This window comes from Salvelinus alpinus, chromosome 11 (assembly GCF_045679555.1).
Source record: "Salvelinus alpinus chromosome 11, SLU_Salpinus.1, whole genome shotgun sequence".
Lineage (NCBI taxonomy): Eukaryota > Metazoa > Chordata > Actinopteri > Salmoniformes > Salmonidae > Salvelinus > Salvelinus alpinus.
The window spans coordinates 32,839,576-32,860,925 of NC_092096.1; the positions used below are offsets into that span (position 1 = coordinate 32,839,576).

At 44.4% G+C, this 21,350-nt stretch overlaps 1 protein-coding gene and 1 pseudogene across 1 annotated transcript; one reads left to right on the top strand and one right to left on the bottom strand.

The window, feature by feature from the left end:
* Positions 1 to 1,984: 1,984 nt before the first annotated feature.
* Positions 1,985 to 12,200, bottom strand: LOC139533299 (tetratricopeptide repeat protein 41-like; annotated as a pseudogene).
* An 857-nt stretch (positions 12,201 to 13,057) lies between these two features.
* On the top strand, positions 13,058 to 21,330 carry LOC139534005 (endoplasmin-like). Its single transcript, XM_071332591.1, has 17 exons — positions 13,058 to 13,278; positions 14,662 to 14,764; positions 15,210 to 15,351; positions 15,776 to 15,892; positions 16,295 to 16,626; positions 17,144 to 17,375; positions 17,505 to 17,621; positions 17,882 to 18,019; positions 18,139 to 18,216; positions 18,704 to 18,769; positions 18,878 to 19,147; positions 19,555 to 19,800; positions 19,943 to 20,079; positions 20,236 to 20,314; positions 20,434 to 20,589; positions 20,856 to 20,924; positions 21,051 to 21,330. The coding sequence occupies exons 1-17, from the start codon at positions 13,230 to 13,232 to the stop codon at positions 21,075 to 21,077; spliced, it is 2,358 nt and encodes a 785-aa protein (XP_071188692.1). The 5' UTR covers positions 13,058 to 13,229; the 3' UTR covers positions 21,078 to 21,330.
* The last annotated feature ends 20 nt before the right edge of the window (positions 21,331 to 21,350 follow it).

Sequence of the window (21,350 nt, forward strand, 5' to 3'; positions counted from 1 at the left end):
ATAAACGCAGTTGACAGTGAGGACGTTTTCTTTTTTTGCTGAGTTTATAAGTCAACATGAGTGCATATCCATAATCAGTTAACTGTTATTTTTTTCTCTATTATAAGAAAAAAAATTATAAATGTATAATAATATAAAAAACAAAACTATTACTGAATGTGCCTCCATGAAGAATATCCTCCCCAATAGGTCCCTTCACCCTCAATAGGACACCCCCAACACCTCCATCCCCATCAACCTCCCCCCACCCCCCACCCACAAAACACAATAATGATAATAATAGAAATTAAAATAAAATATATACACATACATGTACAGTACATATACATAAACTTATTCACAGGACACTGAACTTATCTATTTTCCTCCATCAGATATGGAGGTGACATTTCCACCTGGATGACAGCACATAATCAGCAAGACGGCGATGCTCTTCATCCGAGGGAATGCCTGCCCGTTCTCAGATATTAGATAATCCGAGATGATCATGTCATTTACATTCCAGCCCTCACCTGAACGTTCTGCTTCTTCCGCCACACCATCCAGCGATGCCCCCAAGATGCTAAGTCAGAGCCTTGTCAGCTCCAGATTTGACTACTTCAACTCACACCCTACTGAACTGCCTGCATTCTCAGATTCCCCTCCACTGATTTGCTCCCTGGACGGGCTCCCTATTGCAGCTCACATTATGTTCAGGATTCTAATTCTAGTCTACAAGGCCAGAAAATGACCAGCTCCTTAATACCTCTCGGCCTGGATAAAGTGCTGTACTGTTGTTCTTTCTCTGTGACCTACAATTGCGGCATTCTTGAAGTTGTCTTCTCTTTAAGGGTTGAGTGGACAATCACCAAGACTTCGCTGTGTACTGTTGCCTAATTGGTTGAATGAGTTGAGCTGCAGGCATCATAACTGCAAAGTCCCTTGCTGTTTGTGAATGCTGATTCAATAGCCACTTATTCAAAAAGCACTTTGATACTGATTTACTTTTGTACTAGGAATACACTTCTACCTGCTGCTCTGTTTATAATACAAACATATGTTTGTTGTGCTTTGACTCTAGCAGTGAACAGGTTAGGTAGCAGTTTTCTACTTGTCATATGGCATATAATATACTGTATATGTTACATTTTAGAATATGGTAGATTCCATCATGAAATACGACATTTACCATAACATGTATTTATGGTTTCAGCACATATTGTACAAATTGATAACTTAAAAATACATTTGATTTGCTAAAGTTACATTGATTCTCCCTTGTCCTGATTTCTCAATGCATTTAACCTCAAATGAGACAACAGGTTTGGTTTGTATTTTTAATCATAAGATATGGTATTGTCTTGCCTCACAGATATCATGATATACAATGAAGACAGAATGAACTGATTTATTTTCCATCACTTTGGCTTGTCCAAAATCCAACGTGTACCACATACACACACACTCATTCTTCTTATGACTATAAGGTGATATGGCTACACTGCTATGAAAAACATACTGTATATTATCAGCGTCACAGTTGTGGATTATAAAGATTGTATTTACATGTTTTTGTGTTATTTTGTGCTGGTATTTGCATATTATCTTTATTTTCTTACACATTACAAAATGCTTCTAAAATAAATGTTTATTTATACTCGAATGTGGCTTTCTGTGGCACACACTACTGGTCAACATGAGCTACCAAAATGATTATGAAGTGTGCCAGGCCTTGCAGTCCCAAGATAGAAAGGGGGGGGGGGGATTTTGGCCAAAATCCTCCCCCCCTTCTAATTTCCTTAATTTTGTCACTACAGTCAAATAGTTTCTGTGGCACACATCAGAGTCACATACTTTCTATGGAACATACTTCATGTCAGGATAGGCAACCGAAATTAATAATTAATGTATGTGTGTTATATTAAACAGAGGGAGTAAAATGTAGGCAAGCAATAAACATTTCAGAACAACTACTATTCGAATAAGACATGGGAGAGATGACGAATTTTGGCAAAGAGATTTATTTTTAGACTAATACACTTGAAACGAACAGTCACCCACTTGACTAGAAATACTATAAGTACTGCCTTCTGAGATAAAAGGTCAATGTTGTTGCCGCACCAGGATGAGAAGCTTAACCATCTTACAAAACATTTTAACAATATTTAGATGCAACCCTACAGAAAACTAAAAAGGATCGATTCATTTGACAACATGAAGTCAAATAATTTAGTTTCTGTCCATTTCACCCCATGTAAACACGCAACAATTATATTTACATTTATATGGAAAAGAAAAACAGCTGATTGGTATCAAAAGTGGTAAAAGAATAAACACAAACAGTTCAGTGGTCACCATGAGAGTAGTCTTCTCTTGATCTTTCTCTTCTCTCTAGTGCCTCCTGGCCGGAATAAGACACTCAGTCTCTCCAGCTCTGTTCTCCTCCCTGTCCCTGGCCTGTCTGGCTGACCAGCGGTGTGCATCTCTGTGTGTGCAAAGGGGATCCAATCTCTCTGTTCAAAGCGGTTACTGTCCGTTCCTCCAGCACGTACCTGCCTGGTAGGTGGCACCAGCCTGCCCTATGCAGCACTTGGGTCCTGTCTATGGAACGAAAGCCCGGTGCTGAAGCAGGACTGGGTTTGAGTTCGGAGATCAGGTTTCTGATGTCACTCTGTGGCCCAAACCCTGTGGGGTCTGGAAGGCAGACCAGGGCCTGGGAGAAGAAGACAGTTGGTTCTGTCTGTTGTTGTAGTTCTGGTACTCCACCAGTTCTGGTTTCAGTTCTGGCTGTGTATTGCGGGACTTGTTGGATGGGGCTGACAGGGATCTGTTTACAGAGGGGTCCAGAGGGGAGTGTGTGGTGCCCCTGTACCAGGCCAGGTGGAAGTGGAGGGGTCCGGCTGTATTGGGTCTAGTCCCACTGCTTAGTCTCCTAGTGGAGAGGTGGGAGAGGGGTCTGAACCTGAAGGCACAAGTGGTCAGAGGTCTCCTGGATTCTGTGTTTAAAACCCTAAAAGGACAAAGGTCAACTCCGTTAGGTCCAATGACCTGTAACTTTCTCTTAGATCCTATGGAAATGCAAGAAGAAAATGTTAGCATTTTAAATTGTGTAGGAGCTAAAGAAGGCTTACTGTTGTAAGTCTCTGGTCAGTGTGTGATCAGACCCCAGGAAGCAGATGTACAGGTCCAGACCTCTCTGCAGCAGTTCAACAGCCTCTCTACTCTCTGTCTTACCGGAGCCATGAAATATCTGCCTGCCTGCCATGACACACACAAGCTAGACATATTACACTCTGTGTAGTTGCTAACAGTCTAGAAAAAAAGTGTAAGAATGATTGAGAGTTGTGGTGCTTCTGTTGGAAAAATGAAATAATTACCAAGTTTGACAAAAGGTGCGTGCGAGGCTGCATCCCTTCGCCTGAAGATGTGGCGATGTGGGGGACAAAGCTTCATGTCCTGGTCTTTGACGTGCACCGTGTGTCGATACAGCTCCACTGCTAGCCTCTGCCTCAACCTGAACACGTCACATCTTCACCACACTGTAACATTCATATACCGTGACTGACTGAGTAAACTACTGAGGAGGGGATGAGAGGAGGAATAGAGAGAAGAGGGAGAACAATGACAGAGAAGAAACTACTGAGGAGACGATGGAGGACACAATTAATGACGAAGAAGAGGAGAAGAAGACCCAGAAGAACACTAGAAGAGAAGTAGTCTCACCCTGCGCAGGTGTCGGCCAAGACGTCTGCCAGGCACTCCTCCACCTCCACCACTAGAGGGTGCTCTCTACCATACCAGCGCCTCCTGGTCTTTCAAGGCAACCTGGAGGTGCTTCTCAGCACCATGTGGGTTTTGCAGGCTGAGTGTCACATACACATATATATTTTTTAAATCATGACATTAATCTTAGCTTGCCTAAATTGAGACATACAGTATCAAAAGATATTCACATGGGTTTAGGTCTAACAACAGCAAAAGACATAGAAACACCTGTAGCTGAACCTATGAAGTATAGAAACGTCACACATGAGACTATACCTAGTTATGCTATTTAATACACACCTGTGGATCCCACAGAGCAGTGATACAGTGGCGTCAGCACACAGGTGGAGTTTGTGGTGTCCCATATTGATGATGTCACTGAGTATCTGAGAGGCCTCGATGGTTCGGACGTCTGCAAACAGCAGCTGGCAGAGTACACAAAGCAACTGACCTGATAGGGACGAAACATGAAATACATATAATTTCAGCACACTAAAAGCATTTACTTACGTTGTGAATGAAAAAAATACATAATCATGCTGCTTATTTAAAAACCTGAGACACATATTGCCCCGACTCTCTGGACAGATACCCTTTCCAACAGTGATTCTCTCATGTCTCTCAAGGCAGGTAGTGGTGAGAGTCTGGGCGGTCTTCAGAGCTGATCTACAGTATGTCTCTGCCTCTCTGTGCTGGTCCGTCTCCACATAGAGCTCAGCCAAAGTCTGCCGCACTGTCAGCAGTAACATCACACTCTCCCTGTTTCTGTCCTGCTCACTAGCCTGAATTGACAGGAAATTGGGAAGCAGAGCGATCATTTCAGCAGGCTGTATGAAAGCCTTTCATAATTGAGTGAAAGTCTATACACTAAGAACATGATATGGTATTACTAGAGCAATTACAGTGTTAAAGTAAAGTCTTAGCATATTGGCTAGGATTTAAAGGGAAAATCCACTCCAACTATGGTATTTTTTTAATTAGTCCACTGTTGATATAGTCCCGAAATATTCTACATGTCAGCAAGTTAAGTTTTATTTTGCATCATCATGATGATGTAGCCGGTATCAACAGTGGACTAATGAAAGAAAATAAAGTGTCCCTTTAAGAGTGAGTGGTGGATCTAACTAACCTGTGTGAGGGTGTTCTCAGCCTGCAGTGGGATCTGCTCTGCTTCCCCCTTCCTGTTCAGACAGAGCAGCAACTCAGAGACCAACATCTCCACTCTCCCTTTCACACCTGGATCCCACTGACAACCATCTTCTACGGGTGGGGAACAAACAACAAAAACAGTCATAATCACTGGTCACATAGGATCACTGATGATGACTGGTAACAGATCACTAAGACATCGCCAATAGTCAATTTGTTATCAGTGAAGAATAATTACCGTTGCCGTCACTTTGGGCCTCAGTCATGAAGGCCCTGTTGCTGTGTACCTCTCTCTGCTCTGAATTGAATGGAAATAATAGCTACATTATTTACGGATGGTATCTCTACAGTTTTGTGACGTTCAACGCTGAATGCGTGTTGAAATGTGCAACCATGATGATTTTACCTGTATGTGTAGCAGGAGGGAATGCCCATCGCCCTGACTGAACAAGAGTACGAGGGTGGCTTCCCTTACCCAGCAGGCTCTGGTACGAGGTGTAGGGGTCATAACCTCTGAGGATCAGGAGAGTCCAGTACCTGACAACATCCATTCTCAGCTGAGGAGACTGTCTCCAAGTTGTAGACAGGTGCTCTACAGTCCTTGGGTCAGATAGTAAGTGGATACCGTTATGTAAACAAATGATGGATAAACATGCGAATTTGTAATCCGATAAAAAGGCTCACCCAGTTTAGGTGTTAGGGTAAATATATGATGACAGTTAATCTGCGGCTAAACTATTTTCCCCAACAGTAACTGTGTGCCCCTAGCGTCCTTATGTGTGAAGTGTATGTCCATGCTCTTACTGTGGCTCTATGAAGAAGGTGTGTAGCTCCCCCCAGGCCTCACTCTGCTCCAGGTGCCAGTGGAGCTCCTCCAGGATCTTAGGCCAGCTACAGATCTCCCTGCCCTGCCTCTGGAAGAACTGGCTGAGATGGTAGCCCTGTCTGGTCCTCCTCAAGCCCCCTGAACCTTTACCGGGACGGACCCCCACAGATCAAAAAATAGAAGACTAAGGAGAAGTGGAAATTAAATGATTGGTCAGTTGGACTCCTTAGTGCAGAGTCCAAGAGTTCCACTTACATGCAGATACTCCACTTTCATTGTTAGACAAAGATGATCAATCAAGTAAAAAGCACCACCATGTTGGAAAGACCAACAAACGAAGGCCATTGTAGAATGTCCATTCTATGCTTTCTATTTCTAGGCTGGTAACTTCCGCTCCCGTCTGCCCCTCACTCACTCAGCAGGAGGAGGTCCATGGCTTGGCCCAGTGATTGGTGGGTGAGGCTCAGTGTTCCATTGGGTCTCTCCTGAACCCAGGGCCCAGCAGCAGTGCGGGACCAGGCCCACTCCAGAGGTAGAACCTGTAAGTACCCAGGGTAACCAAGAACCTCCAGCAGGACTAGGACCTGCTCCTCAGTCAGCCCAGCATGGGAGAGGTGAACGAGGCAGAGAGCGTCCCATACCCAGCCTCTGAGATCTGGAGAGAAGGAGGCAGTAAAGGTTAGATACAACAATTCATCATAGAATGCCATAACTAACAATGTTAATTCTTCACCTTTATTGAGAAAAGATTACAGTGGTTATTCTCGCTGTATGGCACTTTAAAAAAAAATCACAACTGAATAACTAGAGAGGGTAAAGATGATCCCACCTATGTTGGACACCTGAGAGGTAGGTCCTCCTGTTTCTTTGGCTGGACTGACCGTACCCTCACTGACCCCGCCATAGTCATTGATTCAGCGCTGGCTGGACTGACCGCACCCTCACTGACCCCGCCATAGTCATTGATCCAGTGCTGGCTGGACTGGCCGTACCCTCACTGACCCCGCCATAGTCATTGATTCAGCGCTGGCTGGACTGACCGTACCCTCACTGACCCCGCCATAGTCATTGATTCAGCGCTGGCTGGACTGGCCGTACCCTCACTGACCCCGCCATAGTCATTGATCCAGCGCTGAATCACCCTGGCCCACAGCTCTGCCATAGAATCCACTTCCACATACTCCTCTATCAACTCCTCCTCCTCCTTTCCCCTCAGGATGCCGCACTTCTGCAGCTCGCTAGCCACCACCGCCAGCAACAGCTGCAGGCGGTCCATTCCCAGCCTGGTATTGGTTCCCAAGATGAATTGCAGCAGGGTCCTGTGCGGCTCCTGGCAGGGCAAGGTGTTGGAGCAGGACGCTGCGGCGGACCCAGGGGTCTGACAAGCCGGGCCAGGGGAGGGTGTGAATGTCTGGGCTGAGGTTCAGCCTCTGGTAGGTTACGTCTGTGGAGGTCGCTGGGATGAGGATCTTACACTGGGGAGCCAGAGGGTCAGGGAGCCAGCATAGGTCCTTCACCTGACAATGAATGAACAAACGTTAGGAATTCATGTTCACTATATCAAATAATATGCTTTGTTTTTCATCTTAATTTATTTGAATGATATCAATGTAAAATACACTGTACAAGAACCCCAACTGGTAGTGGTCTGGGCAAAGTAAGGCATTACCTCCTGCATTGAGAGCCCGAGGGTCCCGGTCAGTCTGTCCAGTCCGTCCAGAACCAGAACACAGGGTCCCAGAGCCGCAGAAGAGAAGGCCTGAACCAAAACATGACCTGGGCTTTACATGGTGCTGCAACCCCTCACTCCACTCAGCCTGGGGCCCTAGTACAGAGACACAATAACAACCCCTCACTCCACTCAGCCTGGGGGTCTAGTACAGAGACACAATAACAACCCCTCACTCCACTCAGCCTGGGGCCCTAGTACAGAGACACAATAACAACCCCTCACTCCACTCAGCCTGGGGTCTAGTACAGAGACACAATAACAACCCCTCACTCCACTCAGCCTGGGGGTCTAGTACAGAGACACAATAACAACCCCTCACTCCACTCAGCCTGGGGTCTAGTACAGAGACACAATAACAACCCCTCACTCCACTCAGCCTGGGGTCTAGTACAGAGACACAATAACAACCCCTCACTCCACTCAGCCTGGGGTCTAGTACAGAGACACAATAACAACCCCTCACTCCACTCAGCCTGGGGTCTAGTACAGAGACACAATAACAACCCCTCACTCCACTCAGCCTGGGGTCTAGTACAGAGACACAATAACAACCCCTCACTCCACTCAGCCTGGGGTCTAGTACAGAGACACAATAACAACCCCTCACTCCACTCAGCCTGGGGCCCTAGTACAGAGACACAATAACAACCCCTCACTCCACTCAGCCTGGGGCCCTAGTACAGAGACACAATAACAACCCCTCACTCCACTCAGCCTGGGGTCTAGTACAGAGACACAATAACAACCCCTCACTCCACTCAGCCTGGGACCCTAGTACAGAGACACAATAACAACCCCTCACTCCACTCAGCCTGGGGCCCTAATACAGAGACACAATAACAACCCCTCACTCCACTCAGCCTGGGGTCTAGTACAGAGACACAATAACAATCCCTCACTCCACTCAGCCTGGGGGCCTAGTACAGAGACACAATAACAATCCCTCACTCCACTCAGCCTGGGGGCCTAGTACAGAGACACAATAACAACCCCTCACTCCACTCAGCCTGGGACCCTAGTACAGAGACACAATAACAATCCCTCACTCCACTCAGCCTGGGGTCCTAGTACAGAGACACAATAACAACCCCTCACTCCACTCAGCCTGGGGGTCTAGTACAGAGACACAATAACAGTAAATGTGGAGCCTTAACAACGACTTAAAGGGAAATACGACTCAAAAACAATATTTTGGTATTGGTTTCATTAGCCCACTGTTGATACAGTCCCAAATGTTTTGCACGTCAGCAATCAAGTTTTCAAGATATAGAACTTTCAAAATATAGAAAGTGTCACAGTATGATTCATACACTAATGAAACAAATACCAAAATGTAGTTTTCTGGTGGAATTTTCATTAAAAAGGTTTTCCTCCTGGGCTGCACAAAAAATAAATACTAAAAACACTATTAGCCTCTTTGTCTATGGCCGTCTGTTTATGCCATGGCCATGTGTGTCACTGAACCACAATGTATCTGCAAGTATAACATGGTTGGTATATCTTGTAGTTTATTTTTTGCTGTTTTATTGTATTATCATGTTGATTTGTTTATTGTTTGTTCTCAGGGCACCATTGAGAATGAGACCCTGGTTTCAATTAGGTTCCCCTGAATAAATCAAATGTATATATAATTTTTTTTTTTAAATACCACACTAGTTACTTAGAAGAGTGAGATGAGAGGGAACCATCGGTCTGTCTCGCCAGTCTAGACCAGACGAGTGGTATGACAATGTTGACCTTGTTTCTTTCTTAAGAACAAGGTCAGTGTTGGGTTTCACACAAAGTAAATATATATATATTTTTTAAAGTCAGTAAAGAAATACATCTTATCTAGCAGTAAAGGTTATTGAGTGTAAACAAATTTCTGAATAAATGTCAAATTGGGAATGTAAGTATACAACGGTGCAATAACAGGTTACATTTGGAATTGACAGAAGTGTCATATGTTGATGTCATTGTAGTCATTTCTAACCTTCACAGACATAGGCAATAACACTCCGGAGTGTTTACCATAATGGGCCAGGCGTAGCACAGTGGTGATGTCTCTCAGTACAGATCTGATATCCACACTGGAGCTGCTGACTCCACAGAAGTGAGGGATGGCCAACATTCTAGGATTCTTCTTCCGGAACTCCTGAAGACACCAGGCGGCCAGTGAGGACCACTTCCCACAACCCCTCTCACCACAGAGCAGGAAAATAGACCCCTCGGAATCACGTTTGTCATGGTCACTGAAGGCAAAAGGAAATAGGAAGGACAGTCAAAATAGGTTTTTCATTGCTAAAAAAATATCTGAACACTATGAATGCATAACTCCATCTATCTGCATCTCACAGTAATTCATCACTGAATCCAGCTTAGTGTGGTCACCAAAGTTCTTACCCTGTTAACTTGGTTGAATTCCTTGAAGTTGCTAGACTCTGAGACGTGTCATAATGAGTGAGGGAGGCAGTAAATGTCTTGAGTGCCTCCATGACAGCAGTGGTCTGGGTGGAGGGGGCAAACCAGCGACACAGAGCCTGGACAGCACCTTCGTGACAACATCTATCAAGGGAGTCCAGGAGGCCTAAAGAGCAGGGGAGAAAGCACTGCTTTAGGGCTTGGAAGATACGGTACACCACTGCAAAACACAATAAATATGAACCGGACTGAGCTACGTTAGTCATCTTCGCTGTCTTTTCAAAGCTGGTTGAACTAAATTGAATTCAACAAAGTAGATGTAAACAGAACTAGATCAACTAACAGAACTGAGCTGCACTGGTTCACTTACCTGAATAGGTTGGCTGCTGGTCCAGGGACCCATAGAGCTGTTCCATGAGGCCCCTCCAGTCCCTCTTCACTAGGTCCCCCAGATCCTGCAGCGTTCTGAAGAACCTTACAGGTTGCAGGCTGTCCACTACCCTGTTCTTCACCTCCCTGGCTCGGTGTCTCTCCTCCTCTGTCTGTTTGAAGAACATGCTCAGCTACGACCTCTGACCTTAATCTGTGTTCCTGTCTTCATTCTCCTCTTCCCCCTGGAAAGAGTAGTCTCTGAAGTAGAAGAAGCAGTGTCTGGTGTCACCCATCAGGGCTGCCTGGGTGATCTGCAGCTCTGTCAGGGAGCACTTTTGGTTCCTCCCTGTGAGGACCCAGGGGTAGCCTCCCTCCACTGCAACATGCAGGTTCCTCTCCACCCCAGAGGGCTTCTCATTCTGGACCGGCAGCTGGGAGAGGTGTGGGGTCCTGCTCCGGCCTAAAAGGGCCGTATCGGTGGCCCAGGAGGCAGATGAAGGAGGAGGAGCGGGTGATAAGGTCTAGGCTGATCTTCAACTGCTGGGAGGAGAGGGAGGTATTATTGTCAGGGAGGTCAGAGGGACGATGGCTCCCCCAGTCAACCCACTGGGTGTCCAATGGTCTGAAGCAGGAGCCTCTGGCCTGGCAGAGGGCATCCAGGTGGGGGAACACCTGTGTTCTCAGGTAGTACGGAACACAGCACGGGCTGGAGAGGAGCAGTGACAAGAGGGGTGGTGGACCGGCCTCCCTGCTGTGGGTCCATCTCAGGCCGTTGTAGCTGTGACCTGCTGTGCCTGTCTGAACAAAATAATGAAAAACAAGCATATCAGGAATAATCATCAACTAGATATCTAGCTACAGTGTTTTGCAAGTACATGGTATTATTGGTGTAAATATGCACTGCAAATTCATGACATGCAGGGAACAGTGCTTATTTCCCCACATAAAACTGCTCAGTGACTGGATATCTACAGAATTAGCGGGGAACATTTAATAACAAGTAAGATAAACATCTAAATTAAGATTAACTCTCACCTAATAAAACCTAACATGTGAAAACATCTAGCTTGATGTAGGCCTAACCTGTAACATAAATGAACAATTGAGTGTGTCAGATGTGTTACGTGTTTGGTGGACTGTTGACAGGACCCATTTGAAGCTGCATCGCGGTGTCTTCTGACTGGCCATTCTTCAGGCAGAAGTTACCGGAAGCGAAGGCATAGAGAAATGGATTCAGGCAACTGTTGGCATAGGTCAGTAATACAACAAAAGACAACTTGGTAGAGAAGTTTTTCAGGTTTTCAGACTTGGCCAAATGTCCTGACATGTTTAGGATGATAACAACTTGGAATGGCATTAAACCGATGACAAAAGTCACAAGTCTAGTCATCCTGGACTTTCAAAAGAAAGCTGAATGTTTCACTGTCTTATGGAGGCGGATGTACGATGTTAGTAGGAGGGAGACAGGTAATACTAATCCAAGTATCGCCATCGCCAACCCCCCCCCGGTGAAGATATTACAACCCCAACACCCCAGTATGAGAAACAACCACCTCTCCACTGTCCCACGCCACCTGACCCAGCACTGGGGTGCAGAACTTGGTAGTAGCGCTAGACACTCAGACAGGATGATCAGCAGGCTGGAGAATGTACAGCAGTAGGCAACGATGACAAAGAGCTTGCAGAGACCGTTGCCCAAGTCCCAGCTTAAGAATATTGCATAGACCAATAGCGCCACGCATATTAGCAGGCTCAGCATATCTGACACGTCAGGCTCAAGAACAGTTTCATACTCAAGTTGTATCTGTACAGATGCCAACAGCTGATCACAGCTTTCACTGCTATGTTATGCCCAGAAGATAGCAGAGAGCCAGGACCACTCCACTGATCATGGTGCCAGTCGATGGAATCAGGGATTCCAGAGGTGCAGTTGAAGTTGGAAGACTTACAGGTGGAGGAGTTGAAACTGTCAATCATTGTGAGACTGAAGATGAGGGAGAAGGAGTTGAATTGAATGTAGACGAGCAGCTAAATGTTGTTAGCAGTTGAGAGGTGGGTTGGTAGTGTCTGCAACTGAGTCACCGGCATGGTTTCAATGTGAGGAATGGGGGAAAAACTCTGGTCACATGAAAAAGAAAGGGGAGGGTCTATTCCACACCAAATATGTTGTGTTGAGGTCTACAACCTGTGACAATTGCACAAGCAAGTGAATGCTGGCATTTGAAATAGATGATTACAGTAGCTGAGATGCGAATGGACAATAGTTGACAAACAAAATTCCATACATTTTTTATACCTGTACTAGTTTCCATGAGTTTGTCCCAGAGATGGTTGCCAAATCCCGATTAAAATGGCTCACGTTCCAAATAAAATCTGAATGACTCTGTAGAGTTTATTTTTTTCCTTGCAAAATATATGCATTTGGCAAACTAAAAGCATATTTGTAGGTAGTCTGGGGGGCAAGATCGTTATAGTACAGCCTCGACGTCAATGCATGCCTGTTACTTCGCTGAGAAGTTGTGAATGACAAGCCATAGCAACAGTGGTAGCCAAGGTGACCGTATGGGCTTCCGGATCAGCCTATCATAAATTGTTACACTGTAAATGTACAAAACAATGTTTCAACAGTGCTGACGAATGTATCTATTTTCACTGACGTGTTGCAATGTATCAGACATGAGTTTATCGCTTTTTATGATAACAAAATCATTGTTTAACGTGTAATTCGGCCAATGGAAATTAGCCACGCTTTGAACATGTACAATCGGACATGTAATACTACGATTGGAAGATTGAAGCGGCGAAAGCTTCCACCATTGGTTATTGTTGTGCGTGGGGAGCAGGTATAGGTCCACTTCATCAATCCACCGCCTCCAAAGGGGGGGATCAGATAGGAGTCTACAACCACCGACGCACACCGTTTCAAACCTATGCCGGGGTGTAGGAATAAAGTACAATATAGTAAAATACGGGACCAGGACTATAGTGATATTTTTTTCTATTAACATGAACCGAATGTGGACAATAGGCCTCTTTTGTGCTCTTCTAGCTTTCAGTAAGTATGAGTTCTAAATTACATAATATAATTTCAATTTATTTGCTTTTACTTGACATTTCATGACGTTTTCTTATGGTTGCAGTATAAGCAGCAGTAAATGTGCTAAAATTGCCATCTTTTGATTGCAGTGCATTGTTGTGTTGACCGATGAGTGTGTCAAATGGGGTAACATTGTAGAAGACAGGACTGATTTGCAGCTTCTGGTACCTTCTCTTCATCAGAATCCTGAGGAGACAGACTGTAACATTGATATGTCTAATGCTTCTCTTTTTTTCATTCATCATATCTGGACGTTATGGTTATTTTGCTTTATGAGCACGTTATTCAGATTTTTACTTTACATTTTTGTCCATCTTGACACTAATGTCATACCTAACACCTCTGCTTCCACAACCACACCGACCAAACAGAAGCAGGATTCTAAACACCCTAATCCCACACAGTTATACTGCAATTGTACCAGTTATCAACAACTAACTACCAGTGGTGGAAAAAGTACAAAATTGTCAACTTGAGTAAAAGTAAAGATACCTTAATAGAAAATGACTCAGGAAAAAGTGAACTTCACCCAGTAAAATCCTACTTGAGGAAAAGTTGAAAAGGATTTGGTTTTAAATAAACTTAAGTATCAAAAGTGTCAATAATTTCAAATTCCTTATATTAAGCAAACCAGACAGCACCATTTTCTTTTTTTCTTTAATTTACTGATATCCAGGTGAACAATCCAACCCATCATTTACAAATGAAGCATGTGTTTAGTGAGTCTGCCAGATCAGGGATGTTTTTCAAGTGTGTGAATTAGACCATTTCCCTCTCCTGCTAAGCATTGAAAATGTAACGAGTACTTTTGGGTGAAGAGGGAAAATGTATGGAGTAAAAAGTACAATTTCTTTAGGAAAGCTGTGAAGTAAAAGTATAAAGTTACCCCAAAAACTACTTAAGAAGTATTTTTACTTAAGTACTTTACATCACTGCCAACTACCCATACAATAGTCTGCTTGCTTTGGACGGTGCAATCAGTTTGCTATGTGGGTATAGAGATGGAAACAGCAAAGGTATCAAATCTTTATCAGCAGTGAAGGTGAACCTTTTTCCAGGAGCTTATCAGTTTTAGTACAGTATCGGTCCGTTCTGAGACGGAGAAGTGTCATGACCTCTATGGAAGGAGTCAATGAGATGTAGTATTGTGACTGTTATGCTTACAGATGGAGGGGAAGACTAGCTACCAGATGAACTTAGTCCCTCCGTAGTGAATTTATGGCCCAGTGGTTGCTCTGTCACATGACATGGGTCAATTTAAGTTAATATTAAGGAGTTGTATTTTTACTGCGTACAAGTTTTTGTTTAAACCCTCAGATCTATGTTTAATTTTATCTACAGGTTCTGTCAGAGCGGAGGATGAGGTTGACATTGATGGGACAGTGGAGAAGGACTTGGGCAAAAGTAGAGACGGCTCCCGGACAGATGACGAGGTAGTCCAGAGGTAAGTGTGTTTAAATATTTCAGTAAAGAAGAGTGTTCTGTCATGCAGTAAGTCTTGAGACTAACTGGTGACAAGAGCACCCCATTATAGACTTCTACTTCCTCCCTCTTTTCCAAAACACAACCTTTTATACTGACCTTACATGAACCATGGAAACCACTTTTACCTCCTCTCCTTTCGGCTTGCTATTTTCAGTCAAAAATAAAACCCCTATTGAGATTTGTTGATATACTATTTTATTTTTGGCTTGACACCCCTTCCTATTAAGCCTGTAGAAGTACACCTGATCATTCTTCAGTTCATTAGAGAGCAACACACAACATTTTATAAGGGTTTTCCCTATTACCAGTCACACAGATGAGGCCTCTATAAATATTCCCTTTGGGGAAATCTTGAGTCTATCTTTTGTTTGTGCTGATCTCTGACTACTCTTCTGTTTTTCCAGGGAAGAGGAGGCTATCCAGCTTGATGGCCTGAACGCAGCGCAGATAAAGGAAACCCGGGAGAAATCAGAAAAGCATGTCTTCAAGGCCGAGGTGAACAGAATGATGAAGCTCATCATTAACTCCCTGTACAAGAACAAAGAGGTTAGTGTCTGCTCTGGTGATCTGTGTAGACAATGGAGCGGTGAACGTTTACACTTACAGAAATAATAGGGCAATACAATAAATATATATATTTTTACACTCATTAAGCAATATTTACAGTCATTTGTTTAATTAGAAATGAGTTCACAACGAGTCCTTCTGGCTATCTATCATTACATAAACCTGATAGAGGTTCAGTGAGGTAACTTAAGGTAATTGAATAAGGGTCGAGACAGTTAGGAATGTAATTTGGGGGCGGGGCTTCGCCCTGCCTGCATCTCGGGGTAGAGGTGGGGGCGAGCACACCCGCTGACTTGCGCACCCACTGATGGGAGCGGCCATTTGTATTGTCTTTGTATTGTTGTTTTAATAAAAATAAATACAATTTTATCATTTGTTGATGTTTCTTTTTGTCTGTGTCCAGATCTTCCTGAGGGAACTGATCTCCAACGCTTCCGATGCTCTGGATAAGATCCGGTTGCTGTCCCTGACCAATGATGAGGCACTCACTGGTAACGAGGAGCTGACAGTGAAAATCAAGGTATGTTAAGTTACCTTAAAAGTGTTAGCTTTCTGTGTGACCCACCCTTTTATGTCCACCGACTGGAGGCTAATTAGCAACCCTTCACTGAGCTATCTAGAGTGAAACCTGAGACCGAGAGAGTTGTTAGGATAACATCTCTAAATTTACATCTCCGTTTTTGCATTGCAAAAAGGGACATCAAGACTTTCAATACCTGCTGCAGGACATTGTGTGCTTTCCCTTTGAGTACATGCAAATGAATAATGAATACTGTACACACTTGGTTTGCTTTTCTTTCATTCTAAATGTGCATAGATTTTTTTATTACTATTAAAGTTTCAAACTAAGTCTGTCAAGTACAATGCAAAGTAATCCAAAACCCAATATAACATTTCACTGTTTGTTTCTCCTCACCTCCAGGCTGACAAGGAGAAGAACATGCTTCACATTACCGACACCGGCATCGGCATGACCAAAGAAGACCTGGTCAGGAACCTCGGCACCATCGCCAAGTCCGGCACCAGCGAGTTCCTCAACAAGATGACAGAGATGCAGACCGAGGGCCAGTCAACCTCTGAGCTGATTGGTCAGTTCGGCGTGGGCTTCTACTCTGCGTTCTTGGTGGCTGACAAGGTGATCGTAACCACGAAGCACAACAACGGCACGCAGCACATATGGGAGTCTGACTCCAACGAGTTCTCCGTCATCGAGGACCCCCGCGGGGACACCCTCGGCAGGGGCACCACCATCACGTGAGTCAGCAAGGCAACTGTCAGCAAGTAGCAACCATTCAGAGTCAATATAGCATTAGTGTGTAGGTGGATGATTTGTACTTACTATGGCAATTTTAGTCTGGATATGGACAGCTCTGTTAATAGTCTATGATGAAGTAGAATATGGTTGGTTAGTTAACCAACGTAAACCCCCGTATCAATAATACTTGTTATGATGTAGTTATTGCCTCATTTGTTCAGACCTTTTTGGCATTACTGGCTGTGGAAAATTCAGTCAAAAGACTGTCTGAATTAAATTAAGCAGAGACACAAATGTCAAACCAAAGCTGAACTAATAAGTGCTCCAAATTGGATTTCACTGTAATGAAAATTTGTTTCATTACTGTGCCTTTTTTTCAAAGGCCAAGAAGCCCGTAGTCTCACTCAGGCGGTGCAGCCAGAGGAATCTAGTTATGTTTGAAAGGTTCACAACTGTAATGACTAACATTAAGCTCTGACTGGCTCTTCACTGCAGTGCATTCTTTTTCTCCCCTAGTTTGGTGATGAAGGAGGAGGCAACAGACTACTTGGAGCTGGAGACCATCAAGAACCTTGTGAGGAAATACTCCCAGTTCATCAACTTCCCCATCTACGTATGGAGTAGCAAGACTGAGACTGTAGAGGAGCCTATTGATGAGACAGAAGCAGATAAGAAGGATACAGACCACGATGAGGTTGAGGTGGAGGAGGAGGAGGAGGAGGACAAGGACAAGCCAAAGACGAAGAAGGTAAAACATTGTTTCAAAGACTAACTACTGTCTGTAGCAGCAACGGATCCCATCGAAGCAAATCTCAATGGAAGTGGATCTTTCAGTTTTAAAGACTGTCCTTTCTCCTTTCCTTTTCCCCCACCTCAGGTGGAGAAGACAGTGTGGGACTGGGAGCTGATGAATGACATCAAGCCCATCTGGCAGAGGCCTGCCAAGGAGGTGGAGGAGGATGAGTACAAGGCCTTCTACAAGACCTTCTCCAGGGTGGGTGTCTGTCTACAGTTTATTCAGACTCACTCTCCTAGCAGACACTAATCCATTTAGTGGATACACAGTCTATATTTCCACTTAGATTTAGCAGACACCGGTTCTCAATGGGTGATCTTAGGTCAGATATGACTCATCTGACTGGACATGAACTGAAGTTGTCTTGTCAGGCAAAGCTTCAGTTGCCAGGCAACTGGTTTAATGACAGATGGAGGTTGTCTATGTAAATAACTCCCCACTCTATTCTGTTCTTGCAGGACACAGACGAGCCCATCTCCCACATCCACTTCACAGCAGAGGGGGAGGTCACCTTCAAGTCCATCCTCTTTGTGCCTGCTGCAGCTCCCCGGGGACTCTTCGACGAGTACGGTTCTAAGAAGAACGACTTCATTAAGGTACCACAGCAATGATTGGTTACAAAGCAACTATGGATTGGCATACACGCGGTTCTCAGTGCAGTATTGATGTGTCGTAGTAGTTTTCTCAGTCAGTAACAATCTTCCATCTCTCTCAGCTCTTCGTGCGTAGAGTTTACATCACTGATGACTTCCATGACATGATGCCTAAGTACTTGAACTTTGTGAAAGGAATGGTAAGTATTATTCCTTAGGGTTAAGTCTGGATACCAGTATGTTTAGCCATCATTCCACTCCTTGCCACTCCTGTCATGCTAAAGATTGGCATATGACTGGGGGTACAAGGAGTAAAATGTTAGCTAATCAGACTGGTACCCAGGCTATTTAAGTGCACCCACTGAGGATTGATTGAATGTTAAAGCTGCAATTTGTACAAATTCACATAGAAAAGTGAGTTATAGATCTATAATTCTCATTGAAAGCAAGTCTAAGAAGCGGTATATCTGGTTTGTGTGCTATTTCTATGCTTCTCGTTAAGTCTTTCAGTTTTGTATACCAGCTTCAAACAGCTGAAAATACTATATTTTTGGTTATGGAAAATATATTTCTCAGTAGTTTACATGGTACAGTAATTCTCGACACGATATTAGAATTTTAGCAACCGGGAAATGGCAAAGCGATTTTTGCATATTGCATCTTTAAATTTCTTGTCTGTTCCATCAGGTTGACTCTGATGACCTTCCTCTGAACGTCTCAAGAGAAACTCTCCAGCAACACAAACTTCTCAAGGTGAGGCTTGCTTTCAATTCACTCTAACAAGGAAACCTACCTGGGTCAACACTCTTCACTAAACCACTCTGCTAACAGCATACTTAAACATACCTCTTCTTCGGCCAGGTCATTCGCAAAAAGCTGGTGCGCAAGACCCTGGACATGATCAAGAAGATCGCAGAGGAACAGTACAACGAGAAGTTCTGGAAGGAGTTTGGCACCAACATCAAGCTGGGTGTGATCGAGGACCACTCCAACCGGACCCGTCTGGCCAAGCTGCTGCGTTTCCAGACCTCCAACAGCGACACGGTGCTGGCCAGCCTGGAACAGTACGTAGAGAGGATGAAAGAGAAACAGGACAAGATCTACTTCATGGCTGGGACCAGCAGAAAAGAGGTGAGGGTCTGGATGAGAGCACTGTTTTGTGATCGAAAATGGTGACCTTTGAGTAGAATATGTATGTTTGTAGAGCATAAAAGCGGAGTTAGTTTTTATTTTTAATTTAACCTTTTATTTTACTAGGCAAGTCCGTTAAGAACAAGTTCTTATTTCCCCTACCGGGGAACTGCCTTGTTCAGGGGCAGAACGACAGATTTTTTTCCTTGTCCGCTCGGGGATTCGATCCAGCAACCTTTCTGTTACTGGCCCAACGCTCTAACCACTAGGCTATATGCCGCCCCAAAAGTTATAAACCTTGTAATGAAGAGTCAGGATCTGTAAAATATTATAGTAGCCTCCTTCCTACATCAAATGTTTGCTGTATCGTTCCCTGAGCTTAATTTCCCCTCCATCTTTTCCGTCAGGCCGAGTCGTCTCCCTTCGTGGAGAAGCTGTTGAAAAGGGGTTATGAGGTAATCTACCTGACAGAGCCTGTGGATGAGTACTGTATCCAGGCCCTACCGGAGTTTGACGGCAAGCGCTTCCAGAACGTGGCCAAGGAGGGCGTCAAGTTTGACGAGAGCGACAAGACCAAGGAGAAGAGGGAGGGCCTGGAGAAGGAGTACGAACCTCTCACCACCTGGATGAAGGACAGCGCCCTGAAGGACAAGGTTAGGGGTCTTCTCAATAGGCTCAATGGGAATGTGCATTGTTATTGAATAGACACTAGTCAGATGGCATCTCCTCTGTTTGAAAATGTTTGCTCAGGTGTTGAAAAAGCTTTGAAAAGCTGAATCTTTGATCTGTCTGCAGATCGAGAAAGCTGTGCTGTCCCAGAGGCTGACCAACTCTCCCTGTGCCCTGGTAGCCAGCCAGTACGGCTGGTCCGGTAACATGGAGAGGATCATGAAGGCACAGGCCTACCAGACAGGAAAAGACATATCCACAAAGTAAGCAATGTGAAACCATTTTGACCTAATGTACAGTATATGTTCTGTGGGATAAGACATCACTCACAAGAACTCGTAGTGGCTCAAGTCCTAGAGGGTGTTGACATAGTTTCTGCTTATTACCATGTTTTGACACCTTTTATTTCTGTTGTCCAGTTATTATGCAAACCAGAAGAAAACACTAGAGATCAACCCCAATCACCCTTTGATCAAAGAAATGTTGAAGAGAATAAACGTGAGTACCATTTAGAATTCAACACAAATGACTTTACCGGACATACGCCCTTACATTTCAAATTGACCCAAATGAATCATAGGTTCCTAACCGTATCAAATTCTCCTTCCTGACCTCAGGATAATGCAGAGGACCAGACTGCCTCAGACCTGGCTGTAGTGCTGTTTGAGACAGCCACACTACGGTCAGGCTACCAGCTGGCTGACACCAAAGCCTATGGAGACAGGATAGAACGCATGCTCCGACTCAGCATGAACGTGGACCTCAATGAAGAGGTACGCTCAATATAACTAATATTACCCACGTGCAAAAACGATCTGAATACTTACTGCTACTTTACCTATATAATAAACACTGACAATGCAAAGTGTGTTATAATGCAGTACATCATGGCTGGATTCTGTATACAAGAATTTGCTAGTAAACATAGCAGAGCAGATTTTGGGGTGAGGGGAATTGGCACAAAGAGATGCTAAGGTATATCTGCGTCTTTCTTTTTCCGGTATATCTTTGCTTATCTTAACTTCCTTACCTGTCACAGCCAGAGGAGGAGCCAGAGGAGGAGCCAGAGGAGGAGGTTAAAGCAGATGAGGAGGAAGATGAAGATTCGGTAAGATGGGAGGGGAGTCTAGCACAGAACTGGGGAAAATAGTGTTAGTAATGTTAGTAAGACGATGGATAGTGATGGTCCTTTTTGCTTCATGTACGGATGTGTTTTTCACTTTGCTCTTTCCAGGGAGCCACAGGAAGGGATGAGCTGTGAGACGGACTGGGCAAGGGGGGTTGGAGGGAAGGGTGAGGGAGTGAACTGGGGGGGCAGAGCTTTGACTGGAACTAGGTCCATCTTCTCTGCTGAAAAGGAGCGGGTGGGTGTTTGGATTTTAGGAGCTTCTGTTTATGTTTTTGTTTATTTTCTACATTCCTACATGACTGTAAATTTGTTAATATTTAACCGAGCCGGTTATGAAGTGCTGACTTCCTGTCATGAGAACTATTAAATGTTTCCGGAAAGGTAATCTCTCACCTGTGGTGTCTT

Bases quoted from the DNA above. Each gene is read 5' to 3' on its own strand.
- LOC139534005 (XM_071332591.1), top strand. From the start codon at position 13,230: ATGAACCGAATGTGGACAATAGGCCTCTTTTGTGCTCTTCTAGCTTTC. The intron at 18,020-18,138 runs GTACCACAGCAA...CATCTCTCTCAG, and splicing joins AGAAGAACGACTTCATTAAG to CTCTTCGTGCGTAGAGTTTA. The intron at 20,315-20,433 runs GTGAGTACCATT...TCCTGACCTCAG, and splicing joins AAATGTTGAAGAGAATAAAC to GATAATGCAGAGGACCAGAC.